Source organism: Mobula hypostoma, chromosome 2 (genome assembly GCF_963921235.1).
Source record: "Mobula hypostoma chromosome 2, sMobHyp1.1, whole genome shotgun sequence".
Taxonomy (NCBI): domain Eukaryota; kingdom Metazoa; phylum Chordata; class Chondrichthyes; order Myliobatiformes; family Myliobatidae; genus Mobula; species Mobula hypostoma.
Window position 1 is genome coordinate 87,227,536 of NC_086098.1, and position 22,525 is coordinate 87,250,060.

At 41.6% G+C, this 22,525-nt stretch overlaps 1 protein-coding gene across 1 annotated transcript in view; it reads right to left on the bottom strand.

The window, feature by feature from the left end:
* col21a1 (collagen, type XXI, alpha 1) overlaps nucleotides 1–22,525 on the bottom strand; it is a 213,423-nt gene that overhangs the window by 23,541 nt on the left and 167,357 nt on the right. The window contains exons 22-26 of the mRNA XM_063068745.1: nucleotides 19,005–19,040; nucleotides 10,110–10,154; nucleotides 7,906–7,938; nucleotides 7,654–7,800; nucleotides 7,515–7,569 (exon numbers count right to left, since the gene is read on the bottom strand). Coding sequence (XP_062924815.1) covers nucleotides 7,515–7,569; nucleotides 7,654–7,800; nucleotides 7,906–7,938; nucleotides 10,110–10,154; nucleotides 19,005–19,040 — 316 coding nt within the window. The remainder of the gene's footprint in view (nucleotides 1–7,514; nucleotides 7,570–7,653; nucleotides 7,801–7,905; nucleotides 7,939–10,109; nucleotides 10,155–19,004; nucleotides 19,041–22,525) is intronic.

Genomic DNA, 22,525 nt, shown 5'->3' on the forward strand with positions numbered 1-22,525 from the left:
TTCCTGAAGGTTCCCAAGCTCTTCTTAAACCTCGTGCCATTTCCCAGAAGCACCTGCACAATGATCCACGTGACGTGAAGCTAGTGCTAACCCAAAACGCAGTGACAGCAGTGCTCTTTTCTATGAAACAGTCTCTCAAGTTATTTAAAGTTCAGCATCTTACTGCAGATTCCAATGCTGCTCCCAGACTGCCACTGTGATGCTGCCAGGTCCCCCCAATGTTCCAGGCAGAAGTAGCACGCAGGCAGTGAGTTCCATCTGGTCTATCAGTGGATTCTTGCTATTACTTTTAAATTTTTTATTTTCTTTTGCCTGTAGGTCCCAATACTTTCTAGAAACTCTAGTTTGACTTGACACCTCCCACTTGATCTTCCCATGGAAACACTGGGGAGTTCGCCAGCTTCAAAGGGAAACTTGGTGGTCCCAGTTCGGTGTTCTTACGATGTATTGTTGACTTGACTTTCCATCCGTTCCTCAGCAGGTAGCAAGCCGCCTGATGTCCCTGTGAAGGATGGTGGCTTGGATCCTGTCTTTTTTCCCCATCAGAGATTGTTACTTTCAGAGCTTTTGTCACAGGAACACTGTAGTTTGGGACGATCCTGACGTTGACATCCCTCACGATGCCTTCGCTGCCTGGATTAGTATTGATGACTCTGCCAAGCTTGAAATGTCCTCTCAGTGCATTTTGGTCGCTTAACCAGACGATGTCCCCAACAGTGATGTCTCTCTGTGCAGTATGCAACTTGCTCCTGACAAACAAATTAGGACCAACGAGTTGGCTCCAGCACCTCCAGAATTTGGTCATCTCTGACTGCATTGCTCGGAGTCTTTTGTAGGGGTAGCTGGAAAAGTCGAAGGTTTTGAAATCCCCGCTTTGAGATGCTTGACCGAGTAGAAGAGTGCTGGATGTGACATACTGAATACAGTCTTTCGGGCTCTGTACCCTGGCGTCAAGTGGGCACTCATTGGCAAGGTTGGCTGCTATGTGAAAAGTTGTCTGGAACTCGCTGTAACTGAGCCCAGACTCCTTCCCAAGACTCTGGAGTGCTCTCTTTACAATGCGTACAGCTGCTTCTGCAGCACCATTCCTGTGTGGAGAATCAGGCGGATGGATTTTCCACATCCACTCCGTTCCATATTTTGCCGCAGTCTCCTGCAGGGCTGCTTCGTTCAGGCTGTCCAAGGATCTGTACAGCTCCTCCAAGACTGGTGTTTCTCCAATGAAATGGGTGCCTGGATCTGACCAGATCTTTCTTGGATGTCCACTGATTGCTGTGAACCTTTGATAGGCCATCAGGAATCCTTCAGTTGTTAGGGTGTTTACCAACTCTGTGTGGATGGCTTTGCTGGCCATGCAAAAGACCACTCCCCAGACTTTCAGTGTTACTATTTTCTTGACGTCATCTTTTACTTGGTAGGGTCCGAAGAGGTCCACTGTTGTGAACTAGAACGGTGCAGCAGGTTCAGTTCTTTCTGGCAGCAAGTCACCCATTACTTGTTGACATTTCCTTGCTTTTGCCTTCCTGCAGAGCATGCAGCCATCGACAACTTTTTGGGCAATTTTCCTTCCCCTTATGACCCATTTCTTTCTTCTCTTCTTGAGCAAGGTTCCAGCCACTCTGTCATGACTCTCATTGTGGGCCTCCCCAGTTAACAATGTGGACACCCAGGCATCATAGGGCAAGATGAGGACACCAACTTGATCTTTTTTGAAGATTTGCACTCGGCCACTGCAAACCAACAGCCCAGAGTCTTGGTTTTTGTAGACTACCAGCCTGTCTGTAGTGATGCCTGGGAAGGTTGCGCCCTCTTGTGCTGCTAGAAAAATGTCTCTCAGAGCATTTTCTCGTTCTCTTACTGAGATGACTCCTGCCAAAGAAACTGCCTCCCACATTGGACTGTCCACGGCTTGATTTTGTCCAATAAACTTTTTTGCTGCTCTCCAGATCTATGCAACTGTTTTGACTAGTCGAGTTAGAACACTGAACCGCTTGATGTTCACAAGGCTTTGGATGGCTGAAGCTGCAGGTGGTCTCCATTGTTCTGTTTTGACCTGGTACTGTTTTTGTGCTGGTTCTTGTTTCTTTGCTTGGCCCTTGTCAAAGCAGCAACAAATGCCTTCTTTTGCAACTTGTTGATGCTTTCCCTGGCAGTGGCTGCTAGTTCTTTGGCTGATTTCGTCAGCCATTCATTCACTAGTAAACTCAAAAACTTTGGCCCATTTTGCCACTCTGAGTCTTGGGGCTGGCTCCTCTGGTGATTACATCAGCAATATTTTGCGGACCAGGAATCCACGCCAGTCCTGGATCCCTGTGCTGTTCTGAATCTCTCCGATCCTATTTGCAAAGAATGTTTAATAGCTATAGCTTTCTTGCTGTACTGCACCAAGGCTTGTTTGGCTATCAATGAAATGGTACCACCTCCCAACTTGGATTCGGCTATGCAGCTCAAAGTACTTTCTCAGGCGTGAGGCAAACACCGCTCCACACATCTCTGCTTTGACAGCATCTCCTTTGTGATCCAAGGGAGTTAATTTGGCTTTAGATTCCACCAGCCTGACGACTGAGCCCTGGTCTGAGTTCCACCTTAGGTACATCACTGCTCCATAGGTGTGCTCCTTTCCATCAGAGAACGTGATTGCCCAGGGTTCCTCAGTGAAGCATGGGGGAGTCAGTGCCCTGGTGAACTTTACCTTGCCAAGTTGAACGTACTCCTTGAAGAGCTTAATTGCATCCTCCCTGAGGCCATCTGAGAGCGCTATGTCCCATGTGTCTTTGACTGGACACATTTTACCCTTTGCCTCTTGGAACACCCTTCGTACCAGAATAGCTCCCTTCTGCTTAGCAGGAGTTACCAGGCCAACTGGGTCATACAGCCCTGATACTTGGCTGAGCAGTTCTCTTTGTGTCAGGGGGTTTGGCATCTGGTCTCTGATTTGCTCTTGTAGAAGGTCTTGGCCAAGTCTCATTTTTTTCTTTCTCTTTGAGAAATTGATTGCAATCTTGACATGGAGCTTGTCCTCTTCTACTATGTAGCCCAGGCCAAGTGCCTTGTTGTCATCATCGCACATTTGGTTTGGCCGGACCATGGTTTCTGCCTTGGACTTCTCCAGCTTGTCATTGCCCTCTTTCCTCCCGCTTTGCCCAGAAAAGACCCAAGGCTTGAGCTCGAAACCTCCGGCTTTCAGGATCTCCTCCACATTTGTTGTGATGGATTTCAGCTGGTCAAGGTTTTTGTGGGATGTGAGAATGTCATCAATGTAGCTGTTGTGTTGGAGCACCTGCCATTCCTCTTTGAGGTGAGTGAAAGAAGAGAGGTTAGCAGTTTCGCGCATTGCTAGCTGTGCAATGCACCCTGCTGGTTTATCTCCGATGTTCATTCTTGTGATTGCATATTCCCCCAGCTCCTCATCCTCGGAGTCTCGTCAGAGGAATCTATGCAGGTGCACTTCTCGGCCTTCCAACCAAACTGAATTGTACATCTTTTTTATGTCACCCAAAGCAGTGTATATTCCACCCCTGAATCTGAGTAGCACAGTGCGAATCTGGTTGGGGACATCTAGACCTTTCATTAGCAGGTCGTTCAAGCTCACGCCCCTGAACTTTTGGCTGCTGTTCCACACAAGTCTCATTGGGGTCGTGACAGAGTGCGGGTTCGGAGCAATAAGGTGACTCACGTACCAGACTGGCCTGTTCCAGTTGATGACCGTGTCTTTGGACAATTTAATTGCAGCCCTTTGATCAACCATGTCATGCATTTGAGCAGTGTAGGCAGCTTTCCACTTGGGTTCTTTGGCGAGTTGCTTTTCCGTCCTGAGAAATGTAGCCTCGACTGTTCTTTTATTGTTTGGCAAGGAAGCTGAATCTTCTAACCAAGGATATCTGGCATGCCAATGTGGTTCCTTGTTGTGGCGGTCACCTGTGACATAGGTGAGGCCTCTTCTTACAACTTCAAGTTCCCTCACCTCAGCAAGAGTCATTCCTTTGCCGCCCGGCTGGCAGTTTCCGCAGTGACAACCCCGCATTTTGGCTCACAAGCTGTGCCAATACTCTCCCACTTCCACCACTCTAGGAAGTCCCAGTTGGTGCTTGAAGTACCTGACTCCTGGAGCTTGATGCTATCCTGTTTGTTTGGTGGAAGTTGCTCTGGGACTCTGCTGGTGAACTCCTCGTACTTTACAGCAGCCGCTCTCATTGACCTTGCAAAATGTGTCTTGGACATGTGGGCCGACACAGACAGCTCCTCAAAGAGATCAGGATGTGCTCCTCTGACCGTCTTCCCCAGTGGTCCGTCCCACAGCACGAGATCTCCAGCAGCTCTGGTTCTCTGAGGTGCTAGCTGACCTTCTCTATGGCTTATGAGTAAATTTATTTTTCTGGGTCTCACAAGTTCATTAAGCGGTATGTCTGGGAAGAATTTCTGCAGTTGCTTCGGTGTCACATATTTGTGGACATTTGCAATGCTGTCCAGTCCATAACAAACCAATTGGTGTGATTTGAGAGTGCCCTTGGGAGTGTTTACTCTGAATTTTAGAAGGTACCGCTTTGTCTCCACCTGAACCTTCATCCCCCAAATTCCATGGACGACGAGAGTGATTTCCTCGCTTCTGAGGTTTAGTCTGCTTGCAGCCTTGTGGGTTATATAATTGGTGTCTGAAGCCAAGTCAATTAATGTCCCGATTTTTTTGCCTAGCATTAGCTGTGACCTCGAGAAGCAACATAATCACTGGCAGCTCTTGCAATCCACTTTCCACCAGAAGTCCCGGTTTATCTTTCACAGTGCTGAAGGCTCTGGATGCAGTGTTTGAAAATACATCGTGACACTGTTTGGCCAATTCTGGTGAAAGGTTGCTGAAGAACTCCTCTTGATCCTCTGTATATTTCTTCCTGCCTTTATCTTCCTCTGGACCAAATCTGCTCTTTTTCTGACCTGCACTGCTTTTCTTTATTTCAGCATGAGGCACAGATAGTAATGATGCTCAGGAGTATGCTCATCCTTGCAGTCTTGGTTTTTACACAGCTAGGCGGGTTTGCAGTATGAACTGTCATCAGGAACCTCGAGACACCTCTTGCATGCCCCCAACTTTCTTACTGCAGCCTTTTTCTCTGGTAGCTTTAGCACTCAAAACTGTTTGCAAAAGTAGAGCTTCCTTTTGTGCTTTCCATCACCACAGACTACACACCCTGCATGGTGGTCGCCTGACTTGGTAGACTTGGTTCTGGCATGTCTTGGCTCAGCCCTGGTTTCTCTTCTACTTGGCTCTTCATCCCTCAGTTGCTCGAGCTGTTCATATATGCTCTCTTGCCCTTTGAGGAATTCCAAGAGATTGTCAAACCGATTATCTGGTGTCACAGCATTTCTCCTGTCAGCGACATAGACCAGCCATTCCTTTTTGAGAGTTTCTGGAAGTTTACTTTCAATTGATTTTGTCACCAGCGGAATTTTGGTAGCACCTGTGTCTCCAAGGTCACTCAAGTCTTGAAGTGCCTTCTCCACAGCTTGAACTAATTCCATTATTTTCCGTGACTCATGACTTCTGACAGCTGGCATTTTCTGTAACTCTTCCACTATTTCAATAGCAATGCATGTTTGATGTCCATAGCACTTTTCTAGAACATGGAAGATGTCACCTGCAGTGTTATAAGTAGTGAGGCGAAGATCTCTTCTGATTTTGTTGTCAAGACTGTCCAGTAGTTGAACCTTTTTCACCTCTCTTGAACCGGTCGGCTCTCCCTGCCTCTGGAGTGCTTCCCAGTCCTTTCTCCACCTGTGAAAATCACATTTTCTGTCAGTAAACTTGGGAAGGGCCATCAGTTTCAATCTGATGGCTGCTGTGGGAAAATTGGAGGAAAAGCCCAACGCCGTCGGTGTTAGTCTTTCAGCATCCTCCTTTCTCCTTGTCTGTATGAAGTGGGCCTTCTTGGAAACCAACTTGGGGATGTGGAGTTTGAGCCCCTTTAGGTGACTCTGAAGGTCTTTCTGATCCCCTGGCGGGATCCATCGTTTCCACCGACCATGCACCTCCGTCGCTATCTTTACCAGTCCTTGCAGGTGGTTAAGCATGAAGTCATACGCCTCCTGATTGCCATCAAGTTGTACAGCAGCAACATTTTTACATTCATCCTTTGCTGTTTTCAGTGCTGTGAGCAATTCAACAGTCTCCTGAATTAGGCTTCTGATCTCCTTTAGTTTCAACTCATATTCATTTGCCGTCTTTCCCAGGTTGGCTTCTTGCTGTTCAGTTAACACAGCTACTTCCTCTGTGTTCAGCTCCGCCTGCAGTTCTGCAACGAATCCGGCTTCCACATCATCACTGGCTGCCATGATTTTCTCAGCTTCTATTGAGAGTTTATTGAAACTGACTCTGAGCTTCTCTTCAGACATGTCTTCATAGGTCCTGGTAATACTGTTGACCAGATGAGAAAATAGTCTTTTTGCTGTCGTTCGCTCTACCTTGAGTTGCTCAACTGATTTCCCAATAGCTTGATCAGCCATGTTTCATTTCCTCAGCAGGCTTTTCACAGGTGAGAAGGCAAGTACAACTTTTTAATAATGCTTTGATGTTGTTTTATCTTAACTTGATTTTCTTCCTTTTTCAGGATTCCAGGTTATTGCTCCTGCTGTTCCAGCTCAAAGCTCCCAGATTTCTGTTTCCTGGTCCTCCAATTTCCCGATCAACCAGTTTTTTCACTGTCAAGTCGGATTTCTTTTTCTTCTTTGAACATGTGCAGCTTCCCCACTTGAAAGAGATTGAATGCGTCTACCCGAAGGTTTTTTAACTGGATTCCACTCAATGACCAAACAACTAGTCCCTTTTCCTCCTTTTATTTTTCGCAAGTGCGGCAGTTTGATAGTTCTATTAGTTCCATCAACTATTAGCCATCAGCCATTAGACATTAGTCATTAGGTGAAAAAACTGGCTACCTCTCCGGACCTTGTAGGCGGATTCGACCTGCACAGTCTCCGCTCCCTAATAGACCGTTATGTTTTCAAACTGGGTGACCCTTCCTGAAGGTTCCCAAGCTCTTCTTAAACCTCACGCCATTTCCCAGAAGTGCCTGCGCATAATGATCCCCGTGACGTGAAGCTAGTGCTAACCCAAAACGCAGTGACAGCTGTGCTCTTTTCTATGAAACAGTCTCTCAAGTTATTTAAAGTTCAGCATCTTACCGCAAATTCCAACGCTGCTCCCAGACTGCCACTGTGATGCTGCCGGGTCCTCCCAATGTTCCGGGCAGAAGCAGCACTCAGGCAGTGAGTTCCATCTGGTCTATCAGTGGATTCTTGCTATTACTTTTAAATTTCATTTTCTTTTGCCTCTAGGTCCCAATACTTTCTAGAAACTCTAATTTGACTTGACATATACTGAAAGTGTTTTGGGGTATTAATAGGAATAACATCTAATAAAACTCTGACAGTCCTCTTGAAATATATCTTAATGATGATTTTTTATGCTGAATGATATGGATTTCAGATAAATTTTAGGTTTTAAAGGATTATTGTTTTATACTTACTTCTTAGCACATCCATGCAAATATCTCGGATGTATTCATCTGAAATGAATCGGCCCTATTAAAAATATTTTGGTATTAGAAGTTAGCAATAGCACGCTAATCAGCACATTATATCAACACATACTTAGCATACACCTACAGAAATTCCTTTTTGTCCTGGTGCTCCTGGTTTTCCTGAAAGTCCATTGTTTCCTTTAGGGCCTTGAGGCCCAGTTCCACCAGGTATACCAGGTTCTCCCTTTTGACCTTTAATGCCTGGAGTGCCTGGATATCCCAATTCACCTCTCTATAAGAAAATGAGTAGTGTTAGCAATGATTGTTTTGGTATTTAATATTTTTAAAATGTAATATGAAAATATCTTTGCAGTGGTATCTATTCAATCTGGTTTACCTCTCCTTTTGATCCTGCTAATCCCCTTGGACCCTGAAGGAAATAATTAAGCAATTAATTAGTTCTGGTAACCAACCCCTTTATTTTTTTCACTCCTCCACTTCTTATTTATTTTCCGTTCCCCATTGCAGTTACCCTCTCACCCCTTATCTTTTCCTTTCCTGCCCTCATGACTTGCCTATCATCTCCCTCTAGTTCTCTGACTCTCTTTGTTCCACAATCCACTGTCCTCTCTTATTAGATTCCTTCTTCTTCAACCCTTTACCTCTTCCACTTATCACTTCTCAGCTTCTTAAATTATGCTTCCTCCTCCACCAACCCACCTTCCCTATCATCTATCGCCTGCCAGCTTGTTCTCCTTCCCCTCCCCCCAACTTCTTATTTTAGCTTCAGACCCCTTTCTTTCTAGTCCTGATGAAGGGTCTTGGCCTGAAAGATTGGCAATTTATTCCCCTCTATTGATGCTGCCTAATCTGACTTTGGTAGCTCTTTGAACTCCAGTGACATGTGGTGGAAAACTGCTGGAAGCCGGCCTATCAGAAGCAACAGATGATCACAGGCAGCTATGGTGGATATCTGATATACTACCTCAGAAAGAGATCAACCCCCTAGTGGCTGAGTGCTAGCCACAAGCAAGGAAGCATTTAATTGTAGTAAGAGACCACCTAAATCAAGCCAGAAGACATTCACAATGAAATGCATTAGGGTGTTTATAAATATCTTAAAAACATAAATTTCATTGAGAAAAGATTGTTAATTTTTTTTACCAAAATACTTTGTACAGATAATATTGCCTTAGGCATTCAATTTCATAAGACAATGAAGTGAGTTTGCAAACTACTGAGAGATTAACTACTGCTTTGTTCAATCGTGTCCCCTGTTCTTATGTAAACCTCTCACTCAGGTTATGATGTATGCATTATTACTCAAAATAATTCAGATTCAGCAGCTATTCACCCATTTTCTCTAAAGTAGTATACTACGTTCATTGTTAAAATGAGTAATGTGTAAGAAATATCTTGAGTAGCCACAAAATAAGGGTGCTCCATTACTAATCAGTACCTCATCAACTTATGGCACTCTGAATGATTTCAGTCTTAATGTGAGCACATGCAATAAGTCAAAGTGTAGTATATCCAGAAGTGGCTTGCCATTGTATGAGCACTTGTAAATGAAACTGACAGAAATGGAAACTCATTTTTCATGCTTAATGCAGTCAAGACAATGTACATCTTAATTAGCAAAAATTAATCCATCTATCAGCTGAAGCATTGTGAAGCACACCACAATCATACAACAACCATCATGAACAATTGTGTGCCCAGCACCAACCTATGGCACTCTACCCACCACTGATTGTCAAACAGACATTTACCCCAACTCTCTGCCTTATATTGGTTGACCAATCCTCTATTCATGCTAATACATAACCCCTGACTCCATGCATCATTATCTTTGGACAAGTCTTTTATGCATCACCTCATTGAACACCTTCTGGAAATCCAAAATCTAAGTATACAACAGTCACGTGTTCTTCTCTATCCACTCATTCTTTATAAACTCAAAGAATTCCAGTAAGTTTGTCAAGCATGATGGATACTTCTATCCAGATGTCTCACTATTTCTTCCTTAATGATAGCTTAAAGCATTTTCCCAACAACAGACATTAAGCTAACCTAACTGTTTTTTACCTACATCTTTCTTTAAATAGTGGCGTAACATGTACTGGCTTCCAATGTGCTAGGACCTGCCCAGAATCCAGACAATTTTGGTAAATTATCATAAACACCTCCAGCATAACCTTCCCTATTTCTTTCACTAACTTGAGATGTATTCCATCAGGACCAGGGGACTCATTTACCTTTAGACCTACTAGTTTGCTAAGCGCTACCTATTTAGTAATAGTAATTGTATTGAGGTCCACACCTCTCATTGCACCCCATAATCTCTCTCTTTGACATGTTAGATGCATCCTCCATCACGTAGACCAACACAAAATAGTTATTCAAAGCCTCAGCTATTTCCATATTATCCAATATTAACTTCCCCCTTCTCATCTTATATTCACTTTACATTCACTTTAGCCACCTTATTCCATTTTATATAATTATAAAACTTTTAATATTTGTTTCTAGATTTTGAAAAACTCAAATAACATTTTGAAATAAACTATCAACAAAGGATAATTGTCAGTTAGATATTACCTGTAGCCCTGGCATTCCTGTCATTCCTGGTATACCCCTATTGCCCTTTTTGAAATAAATAGAAAACAATGTTACATACATTGTCCATTTGCTATGCTAGTGAATGTATCAAACAATTAAGGTTACTGCATTAAAGATAAGTGAAATCATTATTTCATTGCCTAATACTCCTAATAAGAATAATTGGTGTAGCATATTTGTAATATTTATCTGCTGTTACTGAATAATTCAAATGGCAATAATTCAAAATACAATTACAAATTGATTCCATTATAATTTACACACTAATTATTAAACAGAAACAATGGATAAGACTGTATTCTAATATGCAGAATTTTTCACTAAAGGGTTAGAAGAGTCATAAAGTTAAACCAATTAGACAGTGCAAACTCTCTGATCTGGATGATTTGCATCCACATACATTAAAATATAAAGGAAAATGGATAGCAGAAGCATTACTACATTTGCATAAAACTACAACTAATGTGATTCCACTACCTGAAGAGGAGTTAGCTTAGATATCAGTCAGAGAAGTATAGTAAAGGCAGACCTTTTGGCCCATCTAGTCCATGCTGAAACCATTTAAACTCCCATTGACCTGCACCAGGACCAAAGCCCTCCATACCTCTACCATTCATGCACATACCTATCCAAACTTCTCATAAATATTGAAATTGAGCTCACAAGCAGCATTTGTGCTGGCAGCTCATTCCACACTCTCATGATCCTCTGAGTAAAGAGGTTTTCCCTCTTGTTCTCCTTAAACTTTTCATCTTTCACCCTTAAGCCATAACCTCTGGTTGTAGTCCCAACCAACCTCAGTGAAAAAAGCCTGCTTGAATTAACCCTATCTATACTCCTCATAGTTTTGTATACCTCTATCAAATCTCCTCTCAATCTTCTACATTCAAAGGAATACAGTCCTAACCTATTCAATCTTTCCTTATAACTCAGGTCCTCAACCCGGCAACATCCTTGCAAATTTTCTCTATACTCTTTCAAGTTTGTTTACATCTTTGTGTAGCCAGGTGACAAAAACTGCACACAATACTCAAAATTCGGCCTCGCCAATGTCATATAAAACTTCAATATAACATTCCATCTCCTGAACTCAATACATTGATTAATGAAGGCCAGTGTGTCAAAAGCTTTCTTTATGATTCTAAGTGACAGGAACTTTGTCTGAAAGATGCAAAAGGAGCCACCTGGAAGTTGAAAACATAATTTAAAAAATGGGCAATTCAGATTTAAAAGGAATCTTTGTAAAAGCATTAAAGTAAATTACACAAATACAGGAGATAGCACTATACATGCTCTGTGGAACGAGCATCACACTACACTACAATTCTGAAATTCAGCTGAAGGGGAATGCAGTCTATTGCTGCCAATATATAGTTGCTGTTAATTAATTCTCGGGTCACTATATTTGGAAATTCTAATGGTTTTTGATAAGGTAATTTATGACTAAATTCAGAAAATGTGGAATCAGGAAATGTTGTAAAATGATAGTAGCCATGAAAGAAAAAAGTGAAGAATTCAAAAATGGTAGTAACTCAAACTGACAAAAAACAGAAGTTACTGTTCCACAATTGCTAATGTTACAAAAATTATATAAAATTAGGAAATATACAATGCCAAATTTATGCACTATACTTAATTGAGGTTTAGGGTTAACATTGGGAATTCAAGATGAAGTTTGCTGTATATGCGTGGAATTATTGAATTTGTTAAATGTATTTGATTTTTTTTTGTAGGAAACGTAGAGGCCTTTGATCCTTTAGAAAACAAATGTTGAAATGGGGTTTGAAATCTTGGTTCTAAATTCATACCAAGTACAGATGCAATTAATAGATAATAACAAAAAGCAAAGTACTGGGGCTCATTTTCAAGAGGGATAGAACTGTAAACCATTGAACATAGAACAGAACAGCACAGCACAGTACAGGCCCTTCGGCCCACAATGTTGTGCCAACCCTTAAACCCTGCCTCCCATGTTTTTTATAGGCATCCGTTAGTCCCATGAGACCATGGATTTGCACCTTGGAGGGTTTCCAGGGCGCAGGCCTGGGCAAGGTTGTATGGAAGACCAGCAGTTGCCCATGCTGCAAGTCTCCCCTCTCCACGCCACCGATGTTGTCCAAGGGAAGGGCATTAGGACCCATACAGCTTGGCACAGGTGTCGTCACAGAGCAATGTGTGGTTAAGTGCCTTGCTCAAGGACACACACGCTGCCTCAACCAAGGCTCGAACTAGCAACCTTCAAATCACTAGACGAATGCCTTAACCACTCGGCCACACGCCAACACCTCCCATGTAACCCCCCCCCCACCTTAAATTCCTCCATATACCTGTCTAGTAGTCTCTTAAAATTTCACTAGAGTGTCTGCCTCCACCACTGACTCAGGCAATGCATTCCACACACCAACCACTTTCTGAGTGAAAAACCTTCCTCTAATATCCTCCTTGAACTTCACATCCCTTACCTTAAAGCCATGTCCTCTTGTATTGAGCAGTGGTGCCCTGGGGAAGAGGTGCTGGCTATCAACTCTATCTATTCCTCTTATTATCTTGTACACTTCTATCATGTCTCCTCTCATCCTCCTTCTCTCCAAAGAGTAAAGCCCTAGCTCCCTTAATCTCTGATCATAATGCATACTTTCTAAACTAGGCAGCAACCTGGTAAATCTCCCCTGTACCCTTTCCAATGCTTCCACATCCTTCCTATAGTGAGGTGACCAGAACTGGACACAGTACTCCAAGTGTGGCCGAACCAGAGTTTTATAGAGCTGCATCATTACCCCGTGACTCTTAAACTCTATCCCTCGACTTATGAAAGCTAACACTCCATAATCTTTCTTAACTACCCTATCTATCTGTGAGGCAACTTTCAGGGATCTGTGGACATGTACCCCCAGACCCCTCTGCTCCTCCACACTACCAAGTATCCTGCCATTTACTTTGTACTCTGCCTTGGAGTTTGTCCTTCCAAAGTGTACCACCTCACACTTCTCTGGGTTGAACTCCATCTGCCACTTCTCAGCCCACTTCTGCATCTTATCAATGTCTCTCTGCAATCTTTGACAATCTTCTACACTATCCACAACACCACCAACCTTTGTGTCGTCTGCAAACTTGCCAACCCACCCTTCTACCCCCACATCCAGGTCATTAATAAAAATCACGAAAAGTAGAGGTCCCAGAACCGATCCTTGTGGGACACCACTAGTCACAACCCTCCAATCTGAATGTACTCCCTCCACCAAGACCCTCTGCTTTCTGCAGGCAAGCCAGTTCTGAATCCACCTGGCCAAACTTCCCTGGATCCCATGCCTTCTGACTTTCTGAATAAGCCTACCACGTGGAACCTTGTCAAATGCCTTACTAAAATCCATGTACTTCACATCCACTGCACTACCCTCATCTATATGCCTGGTCACCTCCTGAAAGAACTCCATCAGGCTTGTTAGACATGATCTGCCCTTCACAAAGCCATGCTGACTGTCCCTGATCAGACCATGATTCTCTAAATGCCCATAGATCCTATCTCTAAGAATCTCTTCCAACAGCTTTCCCACCACAAATGTAAGGCTCACTGGTCTATAATTACTCGGACTATTCCTACTACATTCTTGAACAAAGGGACAACATTCGCCTCCCTCCAGTCCTCTGGTACCATTCCCATGGACAACGAGGACATAAAGATCCTAGCCAGAGGCTCAGCAATCTCTTCTCTTGCCTCGTGGAGCAGCCGGGGGAATATTCCGTCAGGCCCTGGGTACTTAGCCGTCCTAACGTATTTTAACAACTCCAACACCTCCTCTCCCTTAATATCAACATGCTCCAGAACATCAACCTCACTCATATTGTCCTCACCATCATCAAGTTTCCTCTCATTAGTGAATACCGAAGAGAAGTATTCATTGAGGACCTCGCTCACTTCCACAGCCTCCAGCCCATCTTCCCACCTTCATCTCTAATCGGTCCTACCTTCACTCCTGTCATCCTTTTGTTCTTCACATAATTGAAGAATGCCTTGGGGTTTTCCTTTACCCTACTCACCAAGGCCTTCTCATGCCCCATTCTTGCTCTCCTCAGCCCCTTCTTAAGCTTCTTTCTTGCTACCCTATATTCCTCAATAGACCCATCTGATCCTTGCTTCCTAAACCTCATGTATGCTGCCTTCTTCCACCTGACTAGATTCTCCACCTCACTTGTCACCCATGGTTCCTTCACCCTACCATTCTTTACCTTCCTCACTGGGACAAGTTTATCCCTAACATCCTGCAAGAGATCCCTAAACATTGAGCACATGTCATAGTACATTCCCCTGCAAAAACATCATCCCAATTCACACCCGCAAGTTCTAGCCTTATAGCCTTACAATTTGCCCTTCCCCAATTAAAATTTTTCCTGTCCTCTTTGATTCTATCCTTTTCCATAATAATGGTAAAGGCCAGGGAGCGGTGGTCACTGTCCCCCAGATGCTCTCCCAGTGAGAGATCTGTGACCCGACATAGTCATAGTCATACTTTATTGATCCCGGGGGAAATTGGTTTTCGTTACAGTTGCACCATAAATAATTAAACAGTAATAAACCATAAATAATTAAATAGTAATATGTAAATTATGCAGGAAATAAGTCCAGGACCAGCCTATTGGCTCAGGGTGTCTGACCCTCCAAGGGAGGAGTTGTAAAGTTTGATGGCCACAGGCATGACTTCCTATGATGCTCTGTGTTACATCTCGGTGGAATGAGTCTCTGGCTGAATGTACTCCTGTGCCCAACCAGTACATTATGTAGTGGATCGGAGACATTGTTCAAGGTGGCATGCAACTTGGACAGCATCCTCTTTTCAGACACCACCGTCAGAGAGTCCAGTTCCATCCCCACAACATCACTGGCCTTACGAATGAGTTTGTTGATTCTGATGGTGTCTGCTACCCTCAGCCTGCTGCCCCAGCACACAACAGCAAACATGATCGCACTGGCCACCACAGACTCGTAGAACATCCTCAGCATCGTCCGACAGATGTTAAAGGACCTCAGTCTCCTCAGCAAATAGAGACGGCTCTGACCCTTCTTGTAGACCCGGTTCGTTATTTAATACTAGATCTAGTATGGCATTCCCCCTAGTCGGCCTGTCAACATACTGTGACAGGAATCCGTCTTGGACACACTTAACAATCTCTGCTCCATCTAAACCATTGGAACTAATCAGATGCCAATCAATATTAGGGAAGTTAAAGTCACAACTACAAATAATTGCATCTAGAAATTCTTCAGCCCTTAAAATTAGGCCTGAAATGGCACTGCATGGGTGAGATATATTATGATTATTGATAATAAATTTATATTGTAGTTCATATTGGTTGTATTACAATATACATGTTATTAATGCATATTTTCTTTGAATATTTAAGCACTTGTCTAGTAAATTGCCTTGGAAAATAACTTCAGCAGTTTTTCCACTCTATCTGAAATAGTTAAAGTGTAGAAATAACATCAGTTTGTAGGAAAAACAGTAATTACAGAGGCACTTATTATTCAATCTAACCAGTATATTCACAAACAATAAATCCAGTTTGTTTCTACATGTTGTTGTTGTGAATATTTGATTTCAAATGCGAATTCTATTTCCTCTTGGATTTAGACAGCTGCAGTACAGCTTCATTTGGATCACCTCCAAACAACAAGAATGTTCTGTCTGGAAATAGAATCTTACAACATTAGTTCCTACAGTACTAGTGTATTTTAAGGACATAGTCCATAAATAATTGTAATGTCTTTTGATTTTAGTGAAAATTGCCAAACAATAATTTTAAGTTATGTTGCAACAATTTGGGGATATATTTTGTGCATTGGGCAAATCAAAAGACAATTTATATTTTATGAAAACAGAAAACTCAAATATCAAGGTGCTATTTTGCTGAAAAGTTTTGACTCAACAATGGAAGCATAGGAAAATTGGCCGATCACAACATGATGTATCGGCTTTGCAAATGTGAAGTGAACAATCAGGAAGCTGCAATGAAATCTGTCCCGAGCAATAGCACAAAATGGGTGACAGTAAATATGTTATCAGAATGAGAGGTGGTAATATGTCTACTTATACTGGGGGCTGATGGATGGTAGGAAATACTATAGTGCCGGATAGGACAGTCTAGTGCTTCAGATTCTAGGAAGAGCGTGATAAATAAAGGAGAAGTTAATTCTGCTGTTCCAGTAAAATAATTGAAACACTTACTACACTGCATTGTAATGCTGTGGATGGACACTTTTGAATTGTTTCTATGCTTAATCAACAGGGAGTTTGATGAAAATTCTTGTACTTCTGGAAAACAAGAGTTTCCATCTGGTCCTACCCCTTTCCACAAACACCTCCAGAGAGGCTTCTGAAAACTTGGGGGGGAATGTTTAATATTCAATTCATGGAAGATTCTTCCCCATAGATTTCTGGCAGAGAGGGCCTCAAGATAGCTGTGGCTCAAAAGAGGGGAGCCATGGAGTCATAAGTAGCTAACCACCTGGACACAAGCTGGGGTCTGATCAGCCCCGGCTGGGTCACCTGGAGGAGGTTGTATGTTGTTGAAAGACCCGAAACACCCGATGATTCCAGGAGCATCACTGAAGATGTGTGGAGAAGCATCAGTAGATGTATGTACACATCTGGCAATTCCAATTCATTCCATGAAAATGTTCTCCTAAGTGGACTGACTTCCAGGTGTTTCAGCACCGTAAGCCAGAAACTCACTGCTGAGAATGTTTTGTAGTCCAGGAGCTAAATAGCTCTGGATTTGTTTTTAACTCCCTTAACCTAGTTTCTTATTGCAAGCTGAATTCTATCTAAAATCAGGCCATGAGTCATATCATGGCAGCCAAGTGCACTAATATTGTATAAATGTATCAGACTTGATGTTAAAAAAACACATATGCTAAGGACAGGGTTGCTTTGATTCATTTTGCATTCCTGCGCAATGTGTTCTTTAGTTCTTTTTACCAAAATGTAACAAGTTAAATTTCTCAGCATTAAATTTTATCTGCCACTTATCTGCCCATTGCATGCCTATATTTATACTTGATTTAAGTCTTTCACAATCCTCATCACAGTTCACTGACCTTCCAATTTTTGCATCACCTACAGATTTGGAAATGTGGCTCTGTATCCCCAATTCCAAATTATTAATATATCTCAAGGAAAGCTATCAACCTAGTATAAATTCCTGGGTAACTCCACTATACATTTCCCTTGAGTCTCAAAAACAACCTTTTACTGTGACTTGTTTCTGTCACTTTGCTGATTTTCCATTCATATTGCTACAACATTTTTTCCAATGCAAATCAAAAATCAATCAAAATTAAATTAAGTCATTTCCCTTCCTAATGTGCAAGCAGAAAATCACTATTCATTCATATGAATAAGTGCCAATCCTTCTCCACATCTAGGTTTACATATTAGTTCATTATTTATGGGAGATCCTGCAATTCTGGGTTCTGCTGTTGGACTCGATACAGAGTCTGCAAATGGCTAGGTGTTACTTAAATGTTGGCAAGGGATCTTCCATCTCAGATGTTAACTCCCCCTCCCCACAGATGCTGCCTTACCTGCTGAGTGTTTCCGGCATTTTCTGTTTTTATTCCAGATTTTCCAGTTCATATTTCCAGATTCACAACTTTTTTTTTACAAAAGTCATGATAGCTGGATTGAAAGCCACCACATTTTGATTCAATTTATTGGCTGTGAAGGCCCAAGATATAAATAAATGACTATATACTAATGCTTTTTCTTTTACTTTGTTTTCTTTTAATACCCCTTTACATACTTAATCATCTTTGCCGAATGAACAGTAATTTAACTGTTCTAATTCTTAATTATAGCTTGCTAAACAATCTGATAATCAAACTAGACAAAATGACTGGATTTTGTAAAGCTGGTAACATGACCAAATTTTTGTCTGGTTTAATGTTTTTCCTTAAAATACATTTAAGAATAAAATATGACTGAGCAAAATGTTTTTGTTAAATAAAAATCACCATTAAAACTACTCATTAAATATCATAAAATATAGATATTGTTCTTGTATGGCATTATATTAATTCCACTGTATCCACAGATAATTGGCTATATTCTTGGTTAATATTATTTGCAGTGCTGGTTGCCACATGGCAGGAAGGAGGGTAGGCTTTGGAAAGGGTTCATGAGAGATTTACGAGCTGGCTTTGGAAAGGGTTTAGAAGTGGATTACCAGGATGCTGCTTGGATTAAAGCATGTGCTCTAAGGAGAAGGTGTATAAGTGCGGGCTGTTTTCTCTGGAATACTGGAAACTGAGGGGAGATCTGATGGAAGTATATTAGATTATGAGGGGAATAGATAAGGTATTCAGCTGTTATTTTTTTTCCTGGGATAGAAATGTAAAATATTAGAGAACACACGTTTAAGGTGAGAAGGGAAATGTTTAAAGGAGATGTGTGAGGCATATCTTTTATACAAAGAAAGGTAGGTGCCTGGAACAGGCTGCTCGAGGGAGTGGTGTAGGCAGATATGATAATAGCATTTAAAAGGCTTTTAGAAAGACATGTGAATGTGCAGGGAATGGAGAGAATGAGTTTAATTGATCATGCTTGGTGGGCTGAAGGGCCTGTTCCTGTGCTGTACCGTTCAATGTTCTAATATGATAGCTTCAAGTGCAAACATCTTAATGAATGATTCAAGAAGAATTGTTAGAATTAACTTGAAGAAACAGGAAAACTAATTAGGATAAAATTCACTTTTTGTTTCTTTTATTCATTATATTCATACTGGATTTATAGAATACACTGAAATTTTAATTCTTTTACAGAGTTAGAATTGTTAGAATTAATTGATTTGCAACAACCAAGAAAATTTGGCCTTTACCTGCTTTCCCTGGACACCTGCATTTCCTTTGGAACCCTAAAGGAGATAAAATAAATTTTAGCAAAAAAAATTATTTCTCACATGATGAACCACTCTCTTCAGAGCCCAGAGCACTTCATGAATTACAAGGGTTATTACTTGTAATATGCAACTCATGGTTCATCATGACAACATTGTGATGTTCACTGCTGGAATTCAGTGAGCTTACATAACTTGTTCTTCATGAAGCAGTCTACTCTGCCCAACAAGTTTCTCTGTCACCCCTGTCTTGAAGTATGAATGTTGTGGCAGAGGATCTACTTCTTTTTTTCTGATTCCTATCCATTCTCTAAGCTACAAAATGATCCACCAGGAATTTAGTAGATATTATCATTTCCTCTGCAAGACATGACCCTAGCATGAAGATCCACTAAAAAAGAGGATGCATGCAGATTTCCTCAAGCTTATATTGTTTCTGTTCAATACTTCAAGAGCCAATATGTAATAGCTTCTCAAAATAATTTAGCACTACTACAATCAGCTTTGACCTACAAGTATATTTTACCCATCAGCAACAACAACCCCAACAGGAAATAAACTCTTACTGTAAACATAGTTGTTTGAATTAATGCTAACTCAAATTATATCGAATAAACAAATGAATCATTTATTTGGCTCTTCTCTACAATATATATTTAATCCAGCACCAAATTGATAAAATATAGTTGAAAAATTTGTTTCCATTTGAAACTTGCAATTTAACTAGGAGGCTGCCACTCCAATCACAATACAAAGGTAATAAAACTATAAGAAACTACAGATGCTATAAGTTACACCAAAAAAAAACAAACTGCTTCAGGCACTTTGCAGCATCTATGAAGGCAAAGGGATAGTATTGTTTCAGGTTAAGACCCTGCATCAGCACTAAAGGTAATGAATTCCATATCAAACTAAGAAAATGAATAAAGCATCTTGTGCTCATCAAGTTTGCACTTAAGTTAGCCATCTTTGTGGGTGAATTGGCAAAAACAAATGTCTCAATGACTGTAGAGGCTCTCAGTATAAAGGTTGGGGGGGGGGAGATATTTGAAGAAGAACATTTATGTGTTCTTTTCAGCAGCGCTTGAAACACCATTATTGCTTTATTAATTCATGTACAAAATGTACATATTTAGAAGAAGTACCTGGTTCATGTACAGATCTTGTAGATGTATAGAAACATGTATCATCTTTGGAGAAAGGTAAGATAATGGTATGACAGTCCATTACATCATTGAATCGCAAAGGCATGATGTTGTTGAACATGTAATCATTGGCAAAATATTTCAGAAAATGGAAGTTGCAGTCAAATAAAATAAATAATAGATCAAGTACAGTATATGATCTATCTTCAACCTATCTACTTTGACCATGAAAATTTGTGATTCTCTGAATACATCAGCTATATTAAACCCAAGTGTTTTCTTTGGAGTTAAGTCTCTGTGTGCCTAGGATAGCAATTTTTCCTGATGAAGTATGTTTTGCACTTGGTGACATTTCTCTATTCATGAAATAGATCAATCAGCTTATGATGATGTCTCTTTGTCCACAATGCCAGCAATATGATATGCTCATGCTTAATAGTAACCTGTTCTGGTGGAAAGTGACCCATTTGTTGGAAGCATATCTCTATTTATGTGTAGCCAGCTAGGTGATATTTAGCAGAGTTCTGATGGATCACTCTGATTCTGCAGAGATTTTTCCTATTGAGAAGACTGCAGAGTAATCTAATATTTCACTCTAATCTATCATTCTACTTAACATACGGAGTCATTGTTATGACATTTTTCAACAGTCTGAACAGAGAGAACATATCCCTTTATGGGGATGAATATAATAAAGGCTATTATGCAATCACAAAATCCAATGGGGACTTCAGAATAAACTGTAATTTAAGAGAATAGGTAAAGGATACCCAAATGAGATTTAGAAGCAAGTAGAATAGACCCATTTAGTGGGGGTGGGGGGGGGGGGGAGAATGGACAAGCATTTGAGAAAAGAGATAACAGGAAACAGAAATTTTACCTTGATAGAATCAGTTGAGGAGAGATGGAAGGAAGGTAAAGTGGAGAATAAATGTCAGAATGGACTGGTTGGACCAAATTTTCGCCTTTACGTAAGCAGTTCGCTAGTGCTAGTGGTAATAGAGGCACTTAGCATGAAAGAAAAAAGCGAACCGATAATTAGAATAGTGGCGAAGTTATTGTAGGCTCAATAAGGTGGGACTAAAAGTCGCTTTGCAATATAGTTTAATGGTGGTGAGAGCAGAGTTTACCAACTTTGGCTCAAGAGGCTTCGGTGAGGAAGCATAGTTGAGCAGTAGGTAAAGCTTTTGGAGTGGTTGAATAAAAAGTCACCAAGCTACAACTAATTAAATAAAGTAAGGAAGATGCAGGATCAGGTGATGTGCTGTAGCTGCATGATGTGGGTGCTTGTGGACCGCATTGTGGTTCTTGGTGATCACATCTGCAGCAAGTGTTGGCTGCTCAAGGAACTCAGGCTCAAAGTTGATGACCCAGAATCTGAACTTCAAACACTGCAACACATCAAGGAGGGTGAGAGTTACCAGATTCCTCTGTTTCAGGAGGTAGACACACCCATTAGATTAGCTGCCTCAAATTCAGTCTGTGGTCAGGGAAAAGAGGGTGTGACTGCAAGTGAGGTAGTGGGATCCAAGAGATAGTGCTGGAGAAGCCCTTGTCCAACAGGTCTGAGATTCTTGCTCCCTATAGGGATAAGAGTGGGGGCTGTAAGAAGGATGAGCAACCTTAACTGTGGCACCATGGTTCAGGGAGCCATTCGGGGCGGGGGGGGGGTGGTGATGAGAAGAGAAATGCAGAGGTAATTGGGGATAGTATGGCCAGGGGAAAAACAAAGTTCTCTTTTGCAGGATAGAGCATCCCAAAGAATGTGTTGCCTACCTGGTGCCTGGGTTTGGGACATCTTCTCTGACCTGCAGAGGAATTTGCAGTGGGATGGGAGAGATCCAGTTGTTGTGGTCCACGTAGGTATCAATTACATAGGTAGAATGCAAAAAGAGTTTCTGCTGAGGGAATTTGAGTATTTAGGGACTAAATTAAAAAGCGGAACCAAAGAGGTGGTAGTCTCTGGATTACTGCCTGAGCCATGTGCAAATTGGCACAGGGTTAAGAAGATTAGAAACTTAAATGCATGGCTCAAGGATTGGCATGGGAGAAGTGGGTTTGAATTCATGGGAAACTGGCACCAGTATTGGGGAAGGAGCTGTTTCATTGGCACAGACTCTACCTGAACCGTGGTGGGACCTGGATCTTGGCGAATCACATCACTAGGGTTGTAACTCAGCTTTAAACTAAATAGCAGAGGGGTGGGTTCAACAGATTGGAGAAGAATGGATAAAGTCAAAGAGAAAAGTGTGGATAAAGTAAAGGCAAACTGCGTCCACCTCTTCAGTCTGCAAGACATTCATTGGAACAATCCCCTCGACTTCAGGATCATTTAGCAGAAGTTCTCCAGAACAATCA